Here is a 21,464-nt window from a genome sequence, read left to right as displayed (position 1 = left end):
CTAGAGAGGGACTTAGGACAAGGGCCCGGAGTGCCTGGACAAGGGGAATGGCTTCACAGTGCCAGAGAACAGGGTTAGATGGGATATTGGGAAGGAATTGTTCCCTGTGAGGGTGGTGAGGTCCTGGCACAGGGTGCCCAGAGAAGCTGTGGCTGCCCCTGGATCCCTGGCAGTGTCCAAGGCCAGGCTGGACGAGGCTGGGAGGAACCTGGGACAGTGGAAGTTGTCCCTGTCTGTGGCAGAGGGGTTGACACCACTGGCACAGGCACAAACTGCAGTGCATGGGTGGCCACACCCCAGTGCACACACACACACACACAGAGCCCAGGGCACACTCACATCACTCACAGTCCTCCACACATTCATTCACAGTCACTCTCACATTGCAAGGTGCGCACACACACACATTCACATATTCACTCACGCTCACTCACATTCTCACACATTCACACTCACATTCATTCATTCATGTGCACACTCACATGCTCACACTCACATTCATGCACACACACCCACACACACTCTCACATCCATTCACTCTCACATTAACTGACATGCTCACACTCATCCACTCTCACTCATTCACTCACATTCATTCACTCTCACTCACATCCATCCATTCACACATTTACACGCTCACACTCATCCGTTCTCACTCATTCACTCACGTTCATTCACTCATTCACTCACACCCATTCACACATTTACACACTCACACTCCTCCGTTCTCACTCATTCACTCTCGCTCACTCCCATTCACACATTTACACGCTCACACTCCTCCGTTCTCACTCATTCACTCACACCCATTCACACATTTACACGCTCACACTCCTCCGTTCTCACTCATTCACTCACACCCATTCACACATTTACACGCTCACACTCCTCCGTTCTCACTCATTCACTCACACCCATTCACACATTTACACGCTCACACTCCTCCGTTCTCATTCACTCACACCCATTCACACATTTACACGCTCACACTCATCCGTTCTCATTCACTCACACCCATTCACACATTTACACGCTCACACTCCTCCGTTCTCACTCATTCACTCACACCCATTCACACATTTACACGCTCACACTCCTCCGTTCTCACTCATTCACTCACACCCATTCACACATTTACACGCTCACACTCATCCGTTCTCACTCATTCACTCACACCCATTCACACATTTACACGCTCACACTCATCCGTTCTCATTCACTCACACCCATTCACACATTTACACGCTCACACTCCTCCGTTCTCACTCATTCACTCACACCCATTCACACATTTACACGCTCACACTCTTCCGTTCTCACTCATTCACTCACACCCATTCACGCATTTACACGCTCACACTCATCCGTTCTCACTCATTCACTCACACCCATTCACACATTTACACGCTCACACTCATCCATTCTCACTCATTCACTCACACCCATTCACACATTTACACGCTCACACTCATCCGTTCTCATTCACTCACACCCATTCACACATTTACACGCTCACACTCCTCCGTTCTCACTCATTCACTCACACCCATTCACACATTTACACGCTCACACTCCTCCGTTCTCACTCATTCACTCACACCCATTCACACATTTACACGCTCACACTCATCCGTTCTCACTCATTCACTCCCGTCCATTCATTCGCGGTCTCTGGCCCCGCCCCCTCAGGCCCCGCCCCCGTCACCGCCCCTCGCAGCCCCGCCCCCTGGGTGCCCGCGCATGCGCGGCGGCGGCGGCGGCGCGGCGGGCCATGGTGGCCGGCGGGGCCATGGTGGCCGGCGGGCGGGCGCGGAAGCTGGTGCGGCGCTACCGGCTGGCGGCCGCCACGGCCCTCGCCATCCTCCTGCTCCAGGGGCTCGTCCTTTGGAGCTCCGCCGGCCTCGACGAGGAGGGCCCGGCCGAGGTGCGCCGCGGGAGGGAGGGGGGGCGGCCCGGGGCCTGCCGGGGGGACGGGAAGGGGAGGGGGCGCGGGGCGTTCCTGAAGGACGGCGATAAAGGGGCTGGGGGCGCCGTGAGGGGGCTGAGGACGACGCGGGAGACAGGGGAGGTCTGAGGGGCTCGAGGTGGACTGAGGGCCTGGGGGGTCATGGGAGGGCGGTGGGTGCTGGGAGGGGCTTTTGAGGGGGAGCCCTTGAGAGGAGCCGTGCCCTGGGGGACGGGAGTGTCCTCTTGCTCAGGAGCTGGGGAGGGGACAAAGGGGGCGGGCTCTGGGGGGTTGGCAAGGCCCAGACCCAGGATGGGGTTCCTGGGGTGGGGGGTCCTGCAGCCTCAGGCTGCTGGAGATGTTGGCAGTGGGATGGGCGGTGGGATGTCGCCTGGGGGGCCTCTGGCTGCAGCAGTGCAGGGTCACAGCACCTGAGAAGGGGAGCTCGTGGCCCTGGGGGGTCTGTTTGGGGTCTGGCATGGAGTGGGGAGTACGGGGGGTTTGATGGGGGTCTTGCACTTCTCTGTGGTTTGGGAGATGTTATGGGAAACTGGGGTCAGGGACACTCAAAGCAGAAAACTTGGAATTCAGAGAGCTGGGAGGTTTGTGTCAGCTCCTGTGTAGCTGTTCTGGTGAGGGGTATCCCTGTGAAGTGGAAGAGTACAAGGACCTTTTGGAGTCGCTGATGCCTTTGTAGCAGAGCACCCTGCTAAGGCCAAATGCATCACTTCTTTCTTGTGAGCGTGGGGAAACTGAGGCATGGTCTGGTGAAGGAGTTTGCCCAAGGTCAGACACAGAGCTGGTATCAAAGAGGACCCAGGCTGCTGAAGCACGTTGCTGCCACCTTCAAACAAAGCTCACACTGGGTTGTTAATTTGGATTTGTTTGTTTGTTGGGAACTGCCCCGACTGTGTCCAGGTTGGCTGTGTCTAGGTGGACCAGTGGCTGAAGCCTCCTGGTGCCTCCCTGGTGTGGAGGGTGATCCCATGGTTAGCAGGTCTAGAAAGCTTTCCTTGAGAGCAAAGAGGTGAGAAGGGGAACAGGGCAGTGTCTTGCAGTGGGGAGGGTCTCTAAAGTGACACCACTCACTCAGCAGGTGAATTCCCAGCCTCAGGCCTCCTGGGCCACAGGGAATGGCCATGAGCACCCTCATGTACTGCCATTCACCCATCACCAACACAGAACCAGGGAATGAATGTGGCAAGGAGAGGATCTGGATGCACTGGAAGCGTGAGAGCAGACTGATCTGGCGCCAAGGAGTGCCCAACTGCTCCTTCCCCTGTTCTATGACCTTGATCAAATTACTTCACCTGTCCCAGCTTCTCCTTCCCTCTGCACCATCCTGCACTGCTTGTCTGCTGTTTTCTGCTCCTGCCCTTCATGGTCTCCTGGGTTGGCTCATTCTGCCTCAGTCCTTGCCTGGTTTCCCCATGTCTCATCCCAAAAATGAGCTGGGCAGCTGAACAGGTTTGGCCGTGGCTCCCCTTTCCTGGAGAGGGGTTGGTTCACCACCAGCAGTCCTGGGAATTGACAAGCCTCATTGGAGAAGACAAGAACCATTCTTAACTTCACAGACAGCCTAAACCCATTAGCAAGCTGGGAAAAGTCCAATTAACCTTTATTTCCTATAAATTGTGAAGCTCTTGGTTTCTGTGCCCTCCTACAGCTTCTGATTTTGGCCAGACCTAGAGGAGACACCATTCCCCTAAGGGCATTTCTGGTAAAGCCAGAGGAACAGTCCCGGGAGAGTCTGACCTTGCAGGCTTGGAAGTTTGGGATTCCTTAATTGCCAAAGTAAATGGCTCCTTCCCATTAATGCACACAGCTCGTCCCCACCATGAATGGGATGTGACTGGCTGTGGAGAAAGAAAGAGACACTCCAGTCCTGGAAGTGCTGTGGAGCTGGCTGTGCCTCTTGGATCCATCAGTTCTCTTCCCAAGCTTTATTTTGGGGTCCTGCAGGCTCCCTGTATTCACCAAGCAGATGCTTTATGGGGTGTGGACCAGGAGTATCTGGATCTGTCTCCATCCACCCGAGTCAACACTGAGTCTCCTACCTCCTGGAAACCAAATTAATCTTGTTCCACCGGGATCAGACAACACAATCCCTGTCCAGACTGATGGATGAGAGAGGAAATTCCCGTTCCTGCTGCAGACTGCATGAGTGTCTCCCCATACAAGCAGAGCCCGAGGGACCAGAGTGATCCTGCCTCTGTCACTTGTGACACCGACAGCTCCTGAGTGAGCACATGAGCTTCCTGAAGCTCTTAGTCCATGGTGGAGCTGGCACCAGGAAAACCCAAACCACAAAGTTTCCTTGTGGGTGGAGAAGAGGATCTGTCACTGCAGTGTTTTAGCCACTTGGTCTCCTGTCTTTGTCTTTCCAGGCAGGAGGTGGCACCTCTCTGGGGCCTATGTGTTGGTGTCCTCTGTGTGCTGTGGCCACCAGAGAAGCTTCCTGTGAAGTTTCTTTTCTTCCAGAGAAGAGATTCCTTGATAGTTACTTTTCCTGCCAAAGAGCTTGTTTTTAGGGGACTTACTCCAGCTATTTTTACTCGGGATTCCTCTGATGACTTTGGACCATTTTGGTGCTGGCTTTGCCTGATGAGTGCTGGGATGTGGCAGACACCAGAGTGAGACAGCCAGAGAGGGAATCCTGCAGAACACCAGGTGCTGTTAGCTCTGCTCCTCCCAGTGGCACAGTGGGACCTGTGCTGGGGATGGGGTGCAGGGGGATACCTGAGCCACGGCTCTGTGTCACTCTGGGGTGGCAGTGTCGCTTTGGGGGAGGCAGAACAGGACAAGTCTCTCCAGTAACAAGCACCAGGACAAGAGGAAATGGCCTCAAGTTGTACCAGGGGAGGTTTAGGTTGGATATTAGCAACGATTTCTTCACCAAAAGGGCTGTCAAGCCCTTGAACAGGCTGGGTGACGAAGTGGTGGAGTCACAGTCTCTGGAGGTATCTAAACAATGTACAGATGTGGCACCTGGGGACATGGTTTAGGGGTGGCCTTGACAGGGGTTTAACAGTTGGGTGATCTTAGCGAGTCTTTCTAATCTGAATGATTCTGTGACTCTAAGCAAGCTCTGGCTGGTGCCTGGAGTCATCTGTGTGTGTCAGAAGAAGGGGATGGGGAGCCTCACTGACTGTCCCGCACAGGTCTTAAATACAGCAGAACCATGTGGCCGGAGCCGTTCCCTGCCAGGCCGGGGTGGAGGGATCACTCTGCTGTGGTGCAGTAATTAGAAACCCTCGAGTTCCTTGGCTGGCAGCTCCGGAAGGGCTGGCGATGCTTCTAACAACTTCCCTGCTGGGAAAGGCAGCTAGGCATGCTCCTGAGCTGGGAACAGGGCTCCTTCCAGCGGGGTGAGCAGGACTGTAACCACGGGTGGGCATCGAATGGGGGGTGTCCCGAGGGTCAGGTGTGTTGGGGAGTGCAGGATGTGAGTGTGGATCAGTGAGTCTCTGGAGTAGGAACAGGGCTGAGCCCATGGAAGAGACTCTCTCCTCACTTGTGGCCTCCTGGCTGCCCTCTCCTGTGGTGCTCTGTGGGGAAAACAGGTCTATAGCTCTGGAACAGATGGTCCTGCGTGGTGGCTAATGAAGGGTTCACTGCCTGTCTCGGGCTGCCCGTGACGCCTGTCTGGGTGGAAGCAGACTTGGCTGATCCCTGCTGAACCAGCCCCTCGGGATTTAAGCAGTGGTTTGGCCATAGTTTGCAGGCTGTGCCAGCACAACATGGGTAGTTTGGGGACTCTGGAATGGACAGATCACCAAATGCTTTCCAGCCTTTTCATTGTGTGCTTTCTCCTGGCTGTGACCTTCCCAGCAGCTACACCCTCAGGGGAGTCTTGTGCCAGGGGCTAGTTCAGTCCTGCTGTCCTTGTGAGGCATCTGTCCATCCTTGTGAGATGCCGCTGCTCAGGAATACCCCTGGCTGTTCCTTACAGTTCCCCGTGGTGCCTGGCACAGCTGCTGGGCAGTCAGGGTTTGGGGGTGCTGTGAGAGAGCCCTGGGAGGCCAGGCTGGAGCAGGCAGCTGCCTGCTGTCATCCAGGAGTGCCTGCGGTGGGCTGGGGCACATGGCCCCGACATCACGGGTACCACTCACTGGGAAAGTTCTTTCCCACGAGTGTGGCATCCAAACTTCCCAGCTCCCTGCTCTCCCCAAGGCTTGACTGTCTCTGCCGGTCAGCCAGCCTGGCAGAAGTAACGAAGTGTAATTAATTGCTCCCTTTACACATCCGCTTGGGTTTGTGACTGGATTTCTAGGGAAGGTGGTGATGGCAATGCCTGCCCCAGCCCAGCACAGGGAGCCAGGGTCCAGGGAAGGGAGCATGGGCAGGGCCTTGGTCTATTCCTGTGCAGCCCAGAGAACACAGCTGTGGCTACCTGGGATTCTGGCTGTGCTGGGCTTGGGCTCACAGCATGGTCATGGCAGGGAAGAGCTGGTCCAATTGCCTCCTGGTGAAAAAACCATCACCAGCCAGTACAGCCCAGTGCTCATCTCCAGTGTCAGGAGTGTCCCTGGGTGGGCAGGACCTCGGAGGGTGGTTGGTGCAGACACAACCCACTGTGTCCAATTAGTCTCCAGCGAGCCCAACCACAGAGAGTGAGACTGTCTGGGTGTCCCCATGATGGGGGCATAGGCAGGGGGCTGCTGTCGGGTCTTAGCCTGGGGTTTTAGGTGGTGAAAGGGCTGTGTAATGTCCTTTGCTGCACAGTGGTTGCTCCTGGAGCACCTGCCATGCTGCAGCACTGAGCTCTGTGGGGATGGGAACAGGGATGCTCTGAGGAGTGTGCTGACAGAGCTGGGGGAAGCAGGCCCGAGTTAACGCTGTCTGTCCTCTCTCCTGCATCCACATGGACATGCAACAGGAGCGGCAGAAAAAAGCGGGGTTTCCCGAGAGCAGCGACGGCTCCAAGGACTCGGACAGCTCTGCCGGGCGCCGGAGCAGCGCCAGCCGGAAGCACGGCCGATGGCGGGGCCGGCCGGACAGCCCCGGGGCCATGGTGTCCAAGGTGATGAGAGCCGTCACGGCCAGGCACAAACCGGGATGGAGGCTGCCGGCCGCGCCGGACTCCTCCAGCCGCAGGAACCTGACAGAGCTGCGCAGGGAGGCCCAGCTGGCCATCTTCCAGCAGGGTGACACGGGCAGCGTGGAGGGGGCTCCCCAGCCCACCGAGAACAGCTTCACCCCCAAGTGTGAAATCACGGGCAAAGACGCCCTGTCGGCGCTGGCCCGGGCCAGCAGCAAACAGTGCCAACAGGAGATCGCCAACGTGGTGTGTCTGCACCGGGCTGGTAGCCTTATGCCCCAGTCCGTGCCTCGCCACTGCCAGCTCTCCGGTGAGTCCTGCTGGGGTGCTCCTGGTCACCCTGGGCATCGGGAATATCCCAGGCAGGCTCGTAGGCCGCCTTCCTTATGTCACCAAACTGTCCCACCTGGCAAACAGCGGCCTCAATCTGTCACTGATTCCCAGATTACCACTGCCTCTGTAATCCAATCAAAGCTGTGCCAGCCTTCTTGAGCTGGGCTGTTCATCCCAGCCTGCAATTCTGCAGGGGTCAGAGCCAGGCCCAGCTGCATCTTCTGTTTTGAGGCACCAGAGGAGGACACCCCCTTTCCCAAAACCACCCATCAGTGTAACACAAGGGGCTGCATGTGCCATCATGCCCAGCACTGCAGCCAGTTTGGGGTTTGCCCGAGGCTGAGTGCTTCCCTGCTGTCCCCTGCCTTGCTCAGGAGCTTCAGGTAGTAGATACCAAGGCTGGGGGTGGCTGACACCCCTCTCCCTCCCCATGCAGGCAAGGTCAGCCCTGTGATCCAGTGGGACGAAAGCCGGCTGCAGCAGGGGCCCCCCAGCAAGCCTGTGCGCATTGCCTACATGCTGGTGGTGCATGGCAGGGCCATCCGCCAGCTGAAGCGGCTCATCAAGGCTGTGTACCATCAGCAGCACTTCTTCTACATCCATGTCGACAAGGTGTGTGGCAGGGGTGAGGGAGTGGGTGCTAACAGTGCTCCGTCGGTCCCTGGTCTGGGAGAGGGAGCAGAGCTGGGGCGCGGGTGGTGAGTGAGGAAAGTGGCCAGATAGGGTTAGTCCTCGCTGCTGTGGAGCTGTGACCCTCCCGCCGCTATTTCTGCAACCCCACGGAAGCAGGATCTATCCCCCCTGCCCTGTTTGCTGCTTCCCTCACTGTGGAGGCTGCTGCAAGGGCTGACTCCGGGCAAGGAAAGCAGGGCCCTGGGACGAGGAGCTCCTTGCTGAGAGCGAGCCATGTTCCCTGGCAGCGCTCCAACTACCTCCATCGCGAGGCCGTGGAGCTGGCCCGGCACTACCCCAACATCCGTGTGACCCCCTGGCGCATGGTGACCATCTGGGGCGGTGCCAGCCTGCTGAAGATGTACCTGCGCAGCATGAAGGACCTGCTGGAACTGTCCGAGTGGCCCTGGGACTTCTTCATCAACCTGAGTGCCACTGACTACCCCACGAGGTGAGGGCCTTGCTGGGGCAGGGGAGGGTGCTGGAAGTGTTGAGGCTGTGTGATGCTGCAGCAGCCTTGGGAGGGGCAGGGAGGAGCGGGGAGCTGAGGGAGATGGTGTTAGAGATTGCACAAGTGTTGGTGATGATGTTCCAGGGCCAGGCTGGACCCATGTGTGCAGAGCAGCCCAGCCAGTACCTTGGAGGCTGTTTTTTCCTGCGATCTGGGTGTTGCAGAAGATGCATGTGAGGTGCCAGACAGCAGAGGACACACAGTGTCTGTGTCTGCCCAGTGATGGGACAAGGGTTTGAGTCAGCAGCTTGGGGCTCCTTGTGTCTAATGGCTCTGGCAGAATGAATGTTTACCCGGCTGCTTCACCCCAGGGGCAGTAATGATTCCTAATTTGCATCTCAGGACCAATGATGAACTGGTGATGTTCCTGTCCAAATACCGAGATAAGAACTTCTTGAAGTCACATGGCCGAGACAACGCCAGGTAATCTCAGCTAGAGGCAGAGCTGAACTGGAGGAACAGAAAACGAGGGATTTCAGAAAAGAACTGAAACAGCTGCGGCAGGGAGGGGAGGTTCTGCATCTGCACTTAGCAAAGTGGTTGACACTCCTAACTCCTCACATCCCCATGTCCAGGTTTATCAAGAAGCAGGGCCTGGACCGCTTGTTCCACGAGTGTGACTCCCACATGTGGCGGCTGGGCGAACGCCACATCCCCGAGGGCATCGTGGTGGATGGGGGCTCCGACTGGTTCTCGCTGACACGCAGCTTTGTGGAATATGTGGTCTATTCTGAGGACCAGCTGGTGTCCCAGCTGCGCCAGTTCTACACCTACACACTCCTGCCAGCCGAGGTGAGTGCTGGCTGTGGGCCACGGGACAGATTTTCTTCCCACTGTGCTTAACATCTCTGTCCCACTTCATCCCTGCTCTGGGTAGCTGCAAAGGGTGTTGCTGGTTCTGCTCAGGCAGTTTTGTGCCTCCCCTTTTCCAAACTCAGGTGTGAAAGAGGGAAGAGAGGAGCAGACAGGTCAGACAGCCCAGCTTTAGGTCCAGTCACCCTCTGGGCCAGATAAGGACTGGAGCAAGCCTGGTCCCTTAAGTGTTGCCCTGTGCTGGGAACGGAGTTAAGTTTCTGTTCTGGAGCAGTTGAGATCTGTCCTTCTGCTCTGTGTGTGGAGATCTCCATTAACCACCTGTCCTCCATCCCACTGGGTGTCCTGTCCCTTTTCTGCCTTGTGCAGTCCTTCTTCCACACGGTCCTGGAGAACAGCCACGCCTGTGAGACGCTGGTTGATAACAACCTCCGAGTGACCAACTGGAACCGGAAGCTGGGCTGTAAGTGCCAATATAAACACATAGTCGACTGGTGCGGGTGCTCCCCAAATGACTTCAAACCCCAGGACTTCCTTCGGCTACAGGTGAAAAAGATCCTCCTTTCTCTTCCTGCTCTCTCCCCTCCTCCTTGTCCTCTCCTCTCCGAGCTGCCCTGTGGGTACCCTGGGCAGCAGTGCCAGCTGCTGTATATGTCCCCACAAGAGACTGGAGCAGGGTCAGGTCTCCCAGTGGGGCTCAGTGTAGACGTGCCTGTAAACAGGCAGTGGGATTATCCGGACTATCCTGCCCTGCAGCCAGGCTTCTGCTTGCAGCATTGCTCCTATTCCCAGACGTTCTCTCCTGTTTTCCTGCTCTTCCCCTTCAAACCTATCACTTGGGGCAAATACCTTTTTCGTAAAACCCTTTCAGAGTGCTGTTTCTTTGGCAGGTCAAAATGCCTCGTGACAAAACGTCTCCCATGCTCTCAGTGCATGGAGGGGTGGACTGAACACAGGAGGTTTGGGGGAGATAGAGCCAGCCCTGAAAAGTGCAGTTGTGGCAGGATTTTCCAGCAGTCCCAGGATTGCAGAGCCCAAGGCCCTGTTCCTGCAGGCTGTACCACATGGCCAGGGCTAATGCAGGGCTCAGCAGTGGCTCTGGTGGGTGGGAGCCCATCAGAATAGAGATTGCAGCAAAGGAGCTGGATGACACACGGCTGCTTCTGGGCACAGAAAGGGGGAGGCGGTGGGAGAGATGGGGACCCATCTGCATTCCAGTAACTGTTGGTGTGCTCCCACTGATCTTGTCATAGAGGATCCCACATTCAGGCTGGCTGTGCTGTGCTGCTCCTTAGTCTGTGCCCTCAAAGTGGGCAGGAGTGGGAGGGCAGAGTGGGTGCAGCCAACATTGTTAGAAACGCCTGTGCTTTTCCAGCAACTCTCCAGACCCACCTTCTTCGCCCGCAAGTTTGAGTCGACGGTGAATCAGGAGGTGCTGGAGATCCTGGACACGCACCTCTACGGCAGCTACCCCGCAAACACCCCGGCCCTCAAGGCCTACTGGGAGAACGTCTACGACCGTGTCGATGGGCTCAGTGGTCTCAGCGATGTCACCCTCACCTTCTACACAGCCTTCTCCAGGCTGGGGCTCCACAAAGCCGCATCCATGCCAGCAGCCAAGGCTGACAAGCTGTGCAGGTAGGGTATTTGCCATGGTCTCAACCAAATGGTGGCCTTTATCTTGTGCTGGGAGGGTGCTGATGCTCAGATGTGCAACCTCTCTGTCTATCTCTCCAGATTTGAGCCTCGAGGCTTCCCCTCCAGTGTGCACTTATATTTCTATGACGACCGTTTCCAGGGTTACCTGGTGATGCAGGAAGTGCAGAATTTGGCAACTGGGCAGGCAGAATCCTTGGAGGTGTGGATGATGCCCCAGGGAGCTCTGAAGCTGTCAGGTCATGGAGGGCAGGCAAACCGCTTGCAAAACCTTGAGGTAAATGGGGCACTTTCCTCCCTGGCTTTCCTGCACCATGCTGCCGTTCCTCCTCTCCCCCACCTGCATGCCATGAGGACAGAGGGACACAGTGCTGGACCCAAGACACCACAGTGCTGCTGTGTCTGAGAACAGACCTTTGTCTGGGAGTTTCGTTTATTTGTGAGGAGCTGATCATTGGAGAACAGGCCTTCAGGGGATCTTTCAGAGGCAGCTGAGGCTGTGGTGCCCAGCGCCTGCAGCTGCAGGAGGCCCTGCACAGCTGAATTAGTGCTGGCATGTGATCTATGGAGGGTGGAGTGTCCATTGCTTTGGACACCAAAGTTTATGTGTTCTCTTGGTCCGGGGAGGTGAAACACAAAACCTCAGTTGATATTGTCTCCTTCCCCAGTGTCCCACTGCTTGTGCCTTCTGTCCCATCAGGTGGGCACAGAGTGGGACCCCAAGGAAAGACTCTTCCGCAATTTTGGAGGCTTGATGGGGCCTTTTGATGAGCCAGTGGCCATGCAGAAGTGGTCACGGGGCCCCAACCTGACGGCCACAGTGGTGTGGATTGACCCCACCTACGTCATTGCCGCCTCCTACGACATCACGGTGGATGCTGAGGCAGAGTTCACCCAGTACAAGCCCCCTCTCAACCACCCCCTGCGCCCTGGCATCTGGACCATCCGCCTCCTCCAGTTCTGGGAGCCTCTGGGGGAGAACCAGTTCTTGGTGGTGCCCCAGACCTTCAACCGCAAGCAGCCTCTCAGGAAAGGTGAGGATGCTCTGGAGTTTGGGGCTGGATGGGAGGGTGTCCCTGTGGGCAGTCCGAAGTGCTTCCCCCTGTGCTGGCCCCTTGGGCTGCAGCTGATGACCAGACTGGAGCCATTTTTCCACTGATGTCCCCTTGCCCATGTGAATCCTTACACTGGGCTGTCCCCTGGGCAGCTGTGGAGAGCCCATTGGCAGGTCAGTCAGCTCCTTTCTGCAGCAGCGTCCTTTTCCTTGTGCTGGAGGGGAGCTGGGGTTGCAAAGGGATGAGGTGCTGTTCCCCAGCTGGAGTTGGGGATAGGACCTGCAGGGTGCCAGAATGTTGCTGCGCTGCTCATCCCTGTCTCTCTTTTCTCTCCCTGTCCTGCCCAGACGACAGCAACTGGCTGCATGGTGGCCCCCCCCGCAACGAGTACATGGACCAGAACTTCCAGGGGCTGGGGGGGATCCTCAGCCTGCCACGCTCCGAGGTGGCAGAGGAGGATGCGGTGCGGAAGGCGTGGCTGACGGGCAAGGAGCTGGAGGACTGGGCGGACGCTGCCATTGGCACCTTCTGGTCCGCAGCGAATGTCTGTGTCAGCAGCCCCTCCGCCTGTGCTTCCCTGGAGACCTGCAGGAAAACCTCCTGGAGCTCCCTCTCCCCGGACCCCAAATCGGAACTGGGGCCCGTCAAACCCGACGGGCGGCTGAGGTAGCAGGAGCAGCCGGAGGGCGGCCTTGGGAGCAAGGAGCATCCTCCATTTCTGGTGTGGGGGGTGTCTCTGGACCACATCATCCTGTGCCATTTGCACCGTAGTCACTCGAAGAGAAAACGGGAACCTCCAGGCAGGGGAAAATCTTCTCCTGTGGAGTATTTTTGGCAGAGGGAGAGGCACGAGGTGGGTCTTGCCCATCTCTGCAGGAATGAGCCCTTGCTGGCCAGGGAGAGCGTGCTGGAGTGCCCATCCCTGTGAGGGCACGGCCGGCACCAGGCAAGAGCTGTGTGTTTGTTACTCCAGGCCTTGGAGGCTCAGGAAAGGGTGATGTGGGAGGGAGGGATGGCTGGTGGGTGGGCAGGCTCTGGACCAGCTCAGCATCCTGCCCAGCCCTGGGCTAGAACTTGGCAGGATGGGCCCTTGTTGCTGGCTGCTGCCCCGGTGGGCTGATGAGGGACTGGGGATAGGCAGAAGCAGAATGGGTCAAAACCTGCTGTGTGCACAGAGCTGCTGCTGGCCCAGGGCTTGCATCTCATCCCTTCACCCCAGCCCTTTAGTTTGTATTTTTATAAATATATATATAGAAATATATATGATGCAAAGTGCAATAGAGACGAGACCCCGCATTGGCCGGGAAGTCCTTGTGTCTCCATCTCCCCTCAGACTGTAACATACCTTGTTCTCTTGGGTGTCCTGATGCTACAGGACAGGGTGCTGGGTCGTTTACATGTTTTTTTTATTTTTATTATCATTATTAATTATTGTTTTGCCATTTGCCCATTTCCTGTTGGGGGCTGCTGGGGACCTGTAGCCTGCTGGCCTTGGGGCAGCATTGCCCCCAGGTTGTGGGTGTAGCTGCCCGACTATGCCAAATGTCTGGAGCCCTGGTGTGTTGTGTGACAGCGAGCAGGGAGTGCTCAGTGTGTGGTTCAAGTCCAACAAGCTGCGCTGTAGACCCCGCCACTTCTGTCTCCAGTTAAGCAAAAGGACTCCCTGATCCCCTGCCAAAATATCATCCACGGGGCCGACTTCCTGCTGTGGATGAGCCATGTGTGGAGGGCTGCCCTGTGCCACAGCTCCTTGGCCCGACCTTTTCTTTTCTCCCACGTCGGCAGAAGCTCTCGGGACCTGCTGCGCTTCCCTGGCCAAAAATCAAAGAGGTGAGAGAAGGTCTGGCCACCTCCATCCGGTCTCTGCTGTTTCTGCTTCCCACTGCTCCAGAGGGAAGAGGCGCCACCTCCTCTTGGGAAGGGTTGCAGTGGAGCATCCCCCTTCCCCGCAGTCCCCCCAGGATCTCCTTGGGGTCTGCCTCCAACATTCTCTCTAAAACTGATGCTGCCTGGAGAAGTCTGGGTTTGGTTTCACCCTAGGAAGACACTTCACAGCTGGGGACAATCTGGAGCCCATCTGACCCAACCCTCTGCTCAAGGCAGGGTCTCAGGGGCTGGTGGGGTTTTGCTGTCTCCATGGATCTGTGCCATCCTAACTCTTCTCCCATGTCCCAGCTCTCTCCGCCTGGCAGGTCTGACACTCCCAGTCTCCAAATTTAAGGATGCGGGTGTTGCAAGATGTGTACTGTAAAAGGGAGGGGGCTGAGACCTCTGTGTGCGAGGGCAGGTACCTGCTGGCCCTCAGCCCTGCCGTCCTGCACCCACTCCTGCCTGGGGTGCTCCGGGGCTGTGGAGGAATGTGGGGGGAGGGGGCCACACAGGGGAGGACGCCAAAACTCTGTGTCAGAAGCATTATGTAAAGTTGTCTTAAATATGCAACATCACAAATACATCTATATCTCTACAGTGTGGTGTGTCGATTTTTTGTGGTGTTCTGGAAGGGATGAAGGGTGGGGGAAGCTTGGCTGTCCCCGGCGAGGGTGTAAATCCCTCCTGGGCACCGGGGCAGGGCCTGTGAGGGTGTTGGGGCAGGGTCACCTTCCTCAGATGGGTGATGTGTGACCCAAAATCAAGCTCGGGGTTTTCAAAGCCTGGGGCTGGAGAGTGAGAGCTCGGGAACGACCCGGAGCCGCGGGCTGAGTCCGGTTACACCGTAGCAGCGGGTGTCCTGAAGGTACTCGGGTACTGAGCGTTGACATGGCCCCTAATTAAGGTGTTAATCAGCTAATGAGCGGGCACCTCCCGCTGCCTGCGGGGCCAGGAGCCTCCCGCGGCACAGCCCAGCTTTCCCTCCGCAGGAGCGGGGCAGCGCTGGGCTTGTCCCGTGCCCGCCGATCCCGGCAGTGACACGCGGCCTGGCTGCCGCTCGGCCGGGACCGCGGGGCGCCGGTAACCCCGGCAGGAGGCCGCGGATGAGCCGGGCTGGCCCTGACGTGTGTCCGAAGGGGGAGCCCCGGGAGCCCCGCGGCTGAGCCCGCCCGCCCCGGGCCCCGCCCCGCCCCGCCCCGCCCCTCGCGGGCTGTGGGGCGCGGGCGGCGGGCAGGGGCTGCCGGCGGCGGGGTCGGGATGGCGCAGCCCGGGGAGGCCTCAGGCCACACAGCGACCGCCAGCGCCAGCATGGACAGCAACGTCCTGGCCATCGTCATCGCCGCCAGTGAGTGGCGGGCGGGGGCTCCGGCGGGGCTGGGAGCGGCGGGCGGGGGCGGCCGCCGGGCGGGATCGGCCTCTGCCGGTGCCTCCCGGGCTGTGCCGATGAGGCGGTACCCGGGGGCGAGCGGGGGAGCGGTCGCTGCAGCGGCCGGTCCTAATCCGGGGGGGTCCCGCTGGCTCGGGGGAGTGGGGCCGGAGCGGAGCGGCGGCGGGGGCCGGCGGGGGCTGGCGGGGCCGGTGGGCTCCGCGGAGCCGCGCGTGGGCCGAGGGGGAGCCGCAGGTTCCCGGGAGACCGGAGCGCTGGCGAACCGGCGCTCTGCCTTGGTGCTGAGGGAGCCGGGAGCCCCGGGCGGGGTGCCGGTGCCGGTCCCCGCGGGTCGGTCCCTGCGGCCGCGGTCCGGGATGGGGTGAGCCCCTCCCGGCTCTGCAGATTGTTCCCGGTCTCGTAGGGAGAGAGAGATGTTGGGCGCAAAGGGGCTTTAGCGCTCTTGGGACGGGCAGCAGGTGGAACCGGCTTCTCAGGGGCTTCTCCAAGCCGCGGGGCGAGAGCAGGAGGCAGCCCGCGGGCCCATCCAACCACCGGCTCTCTCGCCTCTCCCGTCTCTTGGCAGCGGTGTCCACCTCCGTCTTCATCGTGGCGATCCTCATCCTGCTGCTGCTCCTGTACCACCGGGACCCCATGTGCTGCCAATTCCTCTGCTCCTGCCGCCTGTTCCAGACCCCCAGCCAGTATGTGAGTGTCTTCCAAGTCCTCCCTCTATTCTTCCTGCCCAGGAGTCCCCCTCTGGTCCCCGAGCTCCTGTTCCCTTGGGCTGGGTCTGTGGGGCTGCACCGCTTGGTTACCCTCCTGTAGCCTGGTTAGGATTGCTGATGGACATGGGATCTCCAAGCAGAGCTGGGCTCTGCCACCTCCTTGCTCCCACTCTATCCCAGAGATCCATCCATCCACCCACCCACCCAGTCCTGCCTGGCTGTGCCATTGTGGTTGTATCTCCAAGGCCTCACTAATAGGCTTCCCTGCTCCCCACACAGCTCAGGGGGGAGGTCCTCCTCCCCCTGCACAGTCATGTGTGGGGTCGGGCTCTGCTTTATAGGGAAGGGGCCCAGCAGGGAAGGGGGTTGGAAGCTAAGGGCAAAAGCAGACAAAGCCACTCGCATCCCTGACAATTGGCTCTCTTGTGCACAGCTCCTGGGGAAGGACCAGTGAGACACAAAGCCCTTTCGCTCGCATCTGTAATTTCCTAGGGCTGGCTTTCAACTAGGGAAGCTGATGGAAAAAGAGCAGTGTGTGCAGCCAGCGCTGCTTTTGTGGCAGTGACTGCCTGGGGAAAGCTCAGCGTCCAGAGCTGCAGGGATGGCTCTTGAGGGGAGGGCTGCAGGTACCACTCCACAGTCCTTGAGAGAAGAGTGGATGTTCAGCCTCACTAGCAAGGGATGGAGGGGCTTGTGCTGTGAAAGGCAAATCTAACAGTCCAGCACAGGTTGGGAAGTCCCCAGCAGAAATCACTGTGGAAACAGGCTGCACTGATGGTGTCCTTGTCTGATTCATTGTCTCCACTCCTTTCCCTCTCTTCCCTCCTGTTGCCTGCCCATGGCACACGTTGGGAGCGGGCTCTGCTGCCGTGCTCCCTTGCCCTATAGAGCTACTCCCTGAGGCAGTGTGGGGTGCTCCCTGAGCTCTGGGGTGGGAAGTTCAAGCAGGCATCTTGCCTTTAGCAAAGGGCTGTGTTGAAGGATGGATGCAAAGAATTACATATGGAAAGGGAACATATATAGAATGTATTTCCTTCAGAAAAAGTGAAGCAGTTGTAGTGTGTGAGGCAGCTTTTGGGCAGGAGTAGTTGCACTGGTTTTGCTCATCAGTTATTGAACCAATGGCTGGATGCTGTTTTCCTGCAGCCTCTGTAGTTGTGCTGTAGGGCCAAGACAAACAGTTCCTTGGTTGTTAAGAGCAAAAGTAAATCCTCATAGTCCTCCCTGTGCATCCCTGGTTGCCCTGGGAGTCTCTGGGCTGGTTTCTGCTGGCAGAGATGGGGTTTTCTGAGAGCAAGGTACAGCCATGGCTCAAGTCCTGTCTCTGGCTCAAGGGGCTGTTCTCTGTGAACAGCATTTCTGCTCACTGTTGCTCAACACCTGGACAGGGAATCCAGTTTAACTGGAGTCAGACAGCTCCGGAATAGCACAGCGATTGCCCTGCAGATTTGCTTGCTGCATTATCCTGAAATGACAACCTCAGTAGATAAGAGCTTGCAAATTCTGTAACCCTGAGCATGTGATGGAGCTCTTATCTACACCAGTGGAATAGTTGGGTTGTTTTTTGTTGTCTCCCAAAAAGAGATGGTTCTGTTGTTTTTCAATGAAACCCTGCCCTGGGACCCAGACTGTCCCTCAGGCTGTGCTCTGCTCCAGCTGGCTCTGGCCCTTGGAGCAGGCCCTGTGCTGCCAGGAAGGATGTCCCGGAGCCATTGGTGTCACCAAACAGGCAGGGGCTGCTGCCAGCAGCGAGAGCTGCAGGAGCCACGTGGGCAGAGGGAGCAACTCTTCTTCTGCCAGGGTCCTGCTGTCCCATGCGAGCTGGCTGAGCTCTGCTCTCTGCTGGGATGGGTGTGAGGGATTTCAGCTTTGCTCGTGTCCTCCTCATTCCAGGACCGCCCCCCGCCCTACTTCAGCAGCAGCCAGCGGCTGGTGGGACCCCAGCGTGGAGCCTCACGGCTGGAGAGCGCTGCCGAGAACCCCGGCATGCAGGTGATGGCAGGGTCCCTGCTGGGAGCTGGGTGGGAATGGTAGCAAAAGTGCTCATGAGCTTGGAAACAGACTCTGGTTATGGGGTTTGCCTGGAGCAAAAGGTGCTGGGCAGCATCCTCTGGTGCTATCCCACAACTTTGGGAAGTGCTGCCAGTATGTAAAAACCCCCGGGGGAGGCAGCATGTGGAGGGAAGGAATATTGCAGAGGACACCACAGTGCCCTGAGGTGTTTGGGCATGAAGTGCCAGTGGTAGATCCTGGGAGGGAGGATTTCCTCTCTGGGTGTTCAGAGAAGCCTACAACTACCTACAACTTTGAACCCTGAATTAACTCAAGGTGACACCAGGACATGAACTTCTAGTGAAGAGAGCCACCATCACACTGACCTTTTTCTGGGGATGGGCATTTCTAGGGAGACGAGCTCTTCTGTGTCGGACCCCCCAGCACGTACCAGCTCCCATCCTGGGAGCAGCCCCGCCTGCCAAGCTACGAGAGCGTGCGGAAGAAAGATCGCCAGCGGGAAATCCATCAGATGATTGCCGACAGGTTTGGGCTGTGGGCAGAGCCATCCCAGGAGGTGAGCTCCCCTCCCTGCACTGCGGGGGTGGCAGAAGCCCATGGCAGTCACCACTGTGGTCCGTATCTGTGTCTTGCTTCAGCAGCTGGTGGTAGCCGAGGACTCTGTGCTCTGTGATTGCCGGTCCCTGATAGCTTTTATCTCTCGGAAAGCACGGGAGGCTCCTTTGGTGTACATCTGTGCTGGTTAATGATCCATCTCCCCTCCCCCAGCGCATTTGCAGAAATGCCTGTACCAGGAGGCATGGCAGAGCCCCAGGGAGAAAGGGCAGGCTCTTCGGATCACGGGCTCCATACAAGTCCAGGCTGGGAGTGTTATTTTTGGATCTCTAAGGCTTTCATGGGTTCTTGCTTCCTTCTCCCTGCAGGACACTCCTGGGGATGCCTCTTGCTATTACCTTGAAATGTTTATGGCTTATTAATGATCAGGAGACTTTGCTTGTTACCATATTTAAGATTTGCCCTCCCACAATAGAACAGGGAAAAGTGAGTGCATCCGCCAAGTAGGTCCTGTGGCAGCATCCCGAGATGCTCCTGTTCAGAGACCTCATTGTCTAAAGCAGAACAGAAACGTTTGAGACCCTGAGTAAAGCACCAAGAGTTCACTAATTTACCTAGATTTTGAGCTCTTAAAGCTGTACCATAAAGTCTGGCATAGTCAGCACTTGCCACTCAGTGTTTGGAGCTATGTCGTATGACACCTGCCTGAAAAGTACCAGCCTGATACAGTGGAAGGTGTCCCTGACCATGCAGGGGTTGGAACTGGATGATCTTTAAGGTCCCTTGCAACCCAAACCATTCTGTGATTCTGTGAAACCTGGGCAGTGAGGGCACAGGAGAGTAAAGCTCCAAAGATAAGTAGTTGAGGAATGGCACTGGAAGCTCTTCCACAACATCCTCATGCCACTTCCTGTCACTTGTGGGTAAGAAGCTAGCCCAGCTCTGCCAAAATAAATGTGACAAGGCCTGGAGGTTCCTCTCTCTTTGCAGTGAGACTTGCTGCTGAAACCTGTGTACAACGCCTGCTTTGTAGGTGCTTCTGTAAATCCCAGTAGCCTTTCTTTAGTCAAGGGAAAACAAATTACAGCCCTCTCTCAACAAAAGTCAAGTCTGTTCTGTCCTTCTGCCAAGTCCTTGAAGGAGAACGGGGAAGAGCAGGAACCTGGCACAGAGTGTGAGGGGAGAATGTGTCTCTCAGCAGGTTTGTGCTATGTTCCAGACTGATGCTCTCATCTCCAGGTGTTCCCCTGCCTACAGCCGGCTGCGCTGGGGGACTGCGGGGGTTTAATTTCAGGCTGGTGGTGGTTGTGAGCTTTCTCATCCGCTCTGTAAGAAGAGGTGGGATAATCTCCTGGTTATTTCTGATCCGGTGTAATGCTCTTCCTTTCTCAATAGATGCCACCTCCTTATGAGCATGCTCTGAGGCATCCTCCAGCTTTCTCAGGAACAGGAATAAGCTCAGAGACCTTGGACAGACATGGTGTTCCAGACCCTTTCCATGCCCCTCTCAGCTACCAAACTCAGCGAAACACTGCGGTGTAAGGCCTGGCCTGGGTGTACTGCTGCTTCCCATGCTGTCAGCAACAGAAGTGCCTGGGATACCATTTTCTTCCACAGGGAATGGCCAAACCTTCACCCAGATCCACAATCAGCTGAGACACAGGCAAGCCTAACCCAGCCATCAGTGACATCCCTCTTGCAGCACAAGGACAACCACAAAGCCATTGCTGGGTATGGCACTGAGCAGAGGAACTGGGGATGCCTGCTCACTCTTCTCTGGCAAACACCAAAGGCAAAGGTCCAGCTGCTGGAGCTGCACAGGGGAAAGCCAAGGGGAAGGTCTGCTAGGCCAGAGCTCCTCAGGAGCAGCATTTCATACCTCTGTGAGGCAGCGCTGCTGCCTGTACCAAGGATCAGACCTCAGGCACTGGTGGTGTTGTGCTGCTTCACCTGTTTCTTAGATTATCAAGTGTTTTACTGTATGTGGATTGGCTGCCAGGTGGGAATCCTCACATGTGAGGGGCAGAAGGGATGTGCTCTGGAGCATTGCAGTGTACTCTGGCACCAATGGCCTCTGTGACTGACAACAGTTCTGTACAGACCTCACATGGATTTGGAGGTCCATGGGTTATACCCAAATACCAACCACCAAGCTGAACCATGGGACTGGATTTACAGGCTGGGAAAGGACAGATGCATGGACTGAACAGCTGGTTGGTCTCCATGAAGGCTGCAAAGCACAGGTGGACAGTTGTGGCTGACCCAGTCCACCTGGTCTTCTGTAGAGCAGAAGAATTGTCTAATAATGTCAACACCGGTGTCCTTACAGTACTGATTTTGATAACCTGTTTTCTACTGCAGAGTCAATGTTTCAAATTGTTTACAAACCTATAGATAAAATGAGATCAGTTTGGCCACAACAAATTTGGGCTCCTTTATTTTGAGGAATATAAGCTCAAAAATGTCATGTAATGACTCAAAGATAAAAGGATGAGTATCCTGGATAATGCTTTATCATACACCTCCAGCTGCTGAGCTTCAAATACCAGCCCAGACATGGGCATCTTACCAGGCCCCCTGAACGTAGTAATGACTTAGAGTTAGGCCTGTGAACATGCCTCACATGGCCAGTGAATGGAACACTCAGGTATTTAAGTTAATCATTGAGGGGAGTGAGGTAGAGTAAAAAATCCAGCTTCCGGGTACACAGCATTAGGTGCATGTGGAAAAGGATCTGTTCTGCAGCATTGTGGATTAAGGTACAAATAGAACAGTAATGACTAAAAATGAGCAAAAATAGAGGGAATTATTAGTGGGACAAGTACTGACACAAGAGTGATTGTAGAGGGAATTCATTCAGTGGCACAACAGACCAGGCTCTCCAGATACTAAATGACCATGGTAACA

General features: G+C 56.8%; 2 protein-coding genes across 2 annotated transcripts; both read left to right on the top strand.

Annotated features, from left to right (window-relative positions):
* Window positions 1-1,774: 1,774 nt before the first annotated feature.
* On the top strand, window positions 1,775-14,492 carry XYLT2 (xylosyltransferase 2). Its single transcript, XM_032129119.1, has 11 exons — window positions 1,775-1,924; window positions 6,825-7,296; window positions 7,756-7,931; window positions 8,240-8,442; window positions 8,845-8,925; window positions 9,078-9,294; window positions 9,685-9,861; window positions 10,691-10,953; window positions 11,053-11,248; window positions 11,672-12,005; window positions 12,374-14,492. The coding sequence occupies exons 1-11, from the start codon at window positions 1,790-1,792 to the stop codon at window positions 12,694-12,696; spliced, it is 2,577 nt and encodes an 858-aa protein (XP_031985010.1). The 5' UTR covers window positions 1,775-1,789; the 3' UTR covers window positions 12,697-14,492.
* Window positions 14,493-15,097: 605 nt separating this feature from the next.
* Window positions 15,098-21,237, top strand: LOC116453510. Its single transcript, XM_032129047.1, has 5 exons — window positions 15,098-15,240; window positions 15,848-15,969; window positions 17,883-17,981; window positions 18,394-18,558; window positions 19,953-21,237. The coding sequence occupies exons 1-5, from the start codon at window positions 15,153-15,155 to the stop codon at window positions 20,097-20,099; spliced, it is 621 nt and encodes a 206-aa protein (XP_031984938.1). The 5' UTR covers window positions 15,098-15,152; the 3' UTR covers window positions 20,100-21,237.
* The last annotated feature ends 227 nt before the right edge of the window (window positions 21,238-21,464 follow it).

This window comes from Corvus moneduloides, chromosome 19 (assembly GCF_009650955.1).
Source record: "Corvus moneduloides isolate bCorMon1 chromosome 19, bCorMon1.pri, whole genome shotgun sequence".
In the NCBI taxonomy this organism is placed as follows: domain Eukaryota; kingdom Metazoa; phylum Chordata; class Aves; order Passeriformes; family Corvidae; genus Corvus; species Corvus moneduloides.
The sequence above is the reverse complement of the archived record's forward strand: the minus strand, read 5'-3'. Positions and strand labels throughout refer to the sequence as shown.